General features: G+C 32.0%; 1 protein-coding gene across 2 annotated transcripts in view; it reads left to right on the plus strand.

The window, feature by feature from the left end:
• Positions 1–3,347, plus strand: part of LOC111694724 (hemicentin-1) — a 39,968-nt gene extending 36,621 nt beyond the window's left edge. Inside the window, exons 31-32 of one of the 2 annotated variants that reach the window (XM_023463715.1) lie at positions 326–420; positions 3,122–3,347. In XM_023463715.1, the coding sequence (XP_023319483.1) occupies positions 326–420; positions 3,122–3,259 (233 nt within the window). In that variant the 3' untranslated portion in view covers positions 3,260–3,347. The remainder of the gene's footprint in view (positions 1–325; positions 421–3,121) is intronic. The other variant, XM_023463716.1, reaches the window with a different exon arrangement.
• The last annotated feature ends 828 nt before the right edge of the window (positions 3,348–4,175 follow it).

The raw sequence follows: 4,175 nt of genomic DNA on the forward strand, positions 1-4,175 counted from the left end.
GGATAGGACTGGGGGGGTCCAAAAATCGTTCACTAGGACAGACCCGAAGACTTTGCATATCTGATGAAAGAAAGCAAATATTAGTTCCGAGTTTCAAAAAATGTTGTATAATATTATTAATATCCAATAATTCATAAACTCAATATAATATTATAACACTTATTAAAGGAAAAGGTCAATTATTTTCAATATCCCATCAAATTGAAAGCGGGTCATTGTATGCTAAATATTTTTAATTAATTTTTATTTTTTATCATGGTAAATTGATCATATTAAAAACAGCTTTGGTAGATACTTAATTTAGAAAGCTTTATATCATTTTTAGGGGGGAAACATCCAGAGAACGGAGTTGAATCGCAAAGTAAAAATTTATTTTACGACAATCTTCCATTTCATGGTCTTAAAAATCCTCCAAAACAGGTTAGTGAATCTACATATGGCCCAAATAGATATTTACAAAATTAATACACGAATAAATAGTTACTAAAATAAAATGTGTTGATACCAAAAGTAATATATATATAGATATGCAGGCAGGTAGAAACCTCCTTCCTAAATTGCATACTTATTTGGGTAATTTCATGGCAAATTTGAATTATTTAAAAAAATTAAACTAAGGCTATCAAAGGGATAATGGACTGGGGCTGGCTCATTTCTTTTTTATATACCAATCAAATTGAAGTTTTGAGCGCACCAAACAGCTAGGATGATCATTTTAGGAAAGTAATGGAGTTTTTTTGAGTTTTTGGGGTAAGTTGTGAGCCATGAAGAGCCAGGAGCAACCGATCATAGTAGTGTTGAATGGGATGTATTGTTCGACCGGATCCTGTCCGCTATTAGGACTTTGTTCTAGATTCGATGTACTTTTTAGTCATAATTTTTATTTAAATTGCGTTAATTTACGTATGCCATTCAGTACAACTTGCACATTTAAACTTTGTCTAGTCAAATTCCTACCTCAGTTTTATTTGCATTGATTAATTTGTTTCATTAAGTACAATATGCAGTATACATTGTTGATACTATAGTACGCATTTGGTGTTATCACGCATAAACAAAGTGATAAATTAGCAACAATCCAGAGGATAAAATGCCATGCGTACGACAGAGATGGTGCTGTTTGCACCTTTTCTCAAGACCTCAAAATTTATACCTGCCTGCATATCTATATATATATTATCTTTGGTTGATACAAGATAAAAAAAACATCCCCGTATAAATACAATAACTGTATATACAAGTGTACGCGTATCGTGATTCGTGAGGTTTGGTATGCTGTGTCAGAGATAAGAGAGTACAGACATTTTACACAATAGAACTCGAGGATTTAATGCAAGGAAAGTTATTTCAGAGGTGCACGCATCTTTTGTACTGCAGTGTACTTTCACTGAGCGTTAATGTAAACAAAAGACGGATGTCGAAGCCTGACATGGGATCCATCTTTCACATAAATAATCAATGAAATATTCTTGTCAAAGGAAACTATTATGTGAATTATCAAAATTATCAAAAGGGGATGGTGGAGTTGGTAACCGCAAAAAAGTCCTTGGAAAAAAAGTTTCCTGAAAAAAATCCTTTTATTAAAAAGTCTCTGGAAATAAAGTCCTACCAATTCGAGACTTTATTTTCTAGGACTTTTTTCTGGATCCATGTATGATTTTATACAAAAAAGTCCTCGAAAAAAAAGTCCTCTAACAAGTGAAAATGCATGATTCACAATTCTAGGTTTTTCTTTTCCTCGGATTTATTCCAATTTTTTGGCTGCACGCCTAATTAGTGTTCGAAATTCCTAAAATAAAATCAAATTGAATTTTAATGACCTCTAATGATCTCTAATGACCTCCAAAAATGAAAATGTTTTAACTATGGCTTTATGCATATCAAACGGAAGCTAGGAACCCCAGGAATACAGTTGCAGCAACGAATCCAGTGTTTGACGTTCTACTGACCCCTAACGACCTCTAATGACCTAAATGACCTCCAAAAATGAAAATGCTTTAACTATGGCTTTATGCATATTAAACGAAAGCTAGGAACCCAGGGAATACAGTAGTAGCAACAAATACAGTGTTTGACCTTCTAATGACCTCGAATGACCTAAATGACCTCCAAAAATGAAAATGTTTTAACTATGACTTTATGCATATCTATTAAAATCTAGGAACCCCAGGAATACAGTAGCAGCAACGAATCCAGCGTTTGACCTTCTAATGATTTCTAATAACCTCTAATGACCTCTAATGACCTCCACAAATAGAATATATATAACTATGTCTTTATGCATATCAAACGAAAGCTAGGAACCCAGGGAATACAGTAGCAGCAACAAATCCAGTGTTTGACCTATGTCTAGTCCGTGGCTATGTACATCTGAGAGGATGAAGTGAAGCTCTAATTTTTCTGCATCCTTTTCCTATGTTAGAGATGTTCAATATGTTGTTTAAAGTATACTAGCCAGCTGTAATAAATTGTCTGGCAAACGAATCAAACTGTACATGACATTTGATCTGAAAGAAACTCTACAGTGACTCAAAAATTGTTTAGATAAAAAACTAAATTAAAGGAACGTTGTAAAAGTAATTTTAAGAGACCTTGAAAGTAAAGAGAGACATGCTCGATTCAAAACGGTACTCTTTTAACATTTATTTGATATCTATAATTCATGTATATCATAGTTCTATACTTTCTTCACATTTTTGATGAATGGTGTACAGTTTAAATGATAAATAATAAGTTGTAATAAACACCTATATGCAAGATTTTACATATTATCTATTCATCATGCGAACATTCCATCTAAAGTATTTGGTAAATCTAGGAAAATAACTTTTTACAACGAAGAATCATTTTAAAGCTTTGATTTGTATCTGAAAGCTAAGAGGAGTATTTAACCTATCCCCCGTTTAAATTTTTGAATTTTTTTTCTTTTAAGCTTAAATATCAATAAAAGTTTTTTTGAGCAGTCTTTGGCAGTGCTAGAACAGTCATTTGCTGGACTTGAAAATGATTCCGCGGGTTTTGTGCAGCTACCTGGGTGTGAAATCAAGTTTTCATAATAATCAATTACATTACACATTGCAATCAATCTAAATAAATTACTCATGAACGATTTCAAATTTAGGTGTTGAGCGATTTAGATGATAGCCTGACCTATGCTGATGTGGACCATCATGAAATATACTCTAATGGGCCTCTTGCATACAAAGTTGCATCCCTTCAACGTAAAATAGCGGAAAAGCACACAGAATCAAAACTCTGAGGGTTTCAAAATTTAAAAATTTGTAATTAGTTTTTATTTTTTAGTTTCGTCATGTAAAAACTTATTAGAATAAATACTTTAATATTAACTTATTGTTATTTTCCATGTAGAAATATTTATTCAGTAAAAGACCTATTGATATTTTCGTCTTGTTCACAGTTTAACAATTAGTTTAAATCACAGACACACAGTATGGCTCAATTGATTCAGCGTTTAAAACTTTTATCCTGAATTTGATGGAATTTGAAATTTTCTATATTTTCAATACTTTATCTATGGCAGTACTTTATAGAAATTTTAACAGAATAGACGAAGAATATAATATATACACGCTATTGTTTACAAATCAAGATAAGAGCCATGCACAGAGGCCGTTCCTTCCATAAACTACACTGGTCGACAACTTGACGTGTACTATATTGGTCGTGAAATGTACGGAGAAATATCTAACTATCAGTTAAGGATTCAGCATGAGACATCTAGCGGCCAACATATCGTCCCCCAAAGTACGTGAAATACACGACCACTTTCTATGGAGAGAATGGGCTCTGAACAGGTAGGATAGATCAAGGTACTAATGCAAGAAAAGTTTTTTCAGAGGTGTACTCATTTTTTGTACTGCAGTGTACTGTCTTTGGGCGGAAAGGTAAATACAAGACGGATGTCATATTTTCTTAAATTTCATACCAAGTAATGTTTCTTAGTTTAAAGTTTTTATTTTGCCTATTTTTACGTAATTTTTCGGTTTTTACATTACTTAAAAAATTGTATTTTCAGAGTTTAAAAGTTTAATGAAAACATAAAAATATGCATACTTTTTTAGAATTCAAGCAAAATACTTTTTAAAAATTTACAGGTTTTTATTTTACATATTTTTACGTATTTTTTCGATTTTTTCTTTACTTAAAAAGTGTAT

This window comes from Eurytemora carolleeae, unplaced genomic scaffold (assembly GCF_000591075.1).
Source record: "Eurytemora carolleeae unplaced genomic scaffold, Eaff_2.0 scaffold195, whole genome shotgun sequence".
Taxonomy (NCBI): domain Eukaryota; kingdom Metazoa; phylum Arthropoda; class Copepoda; order Calanoida; family Temoridae; genus Eurytemora; species Eurytemora carolleeae.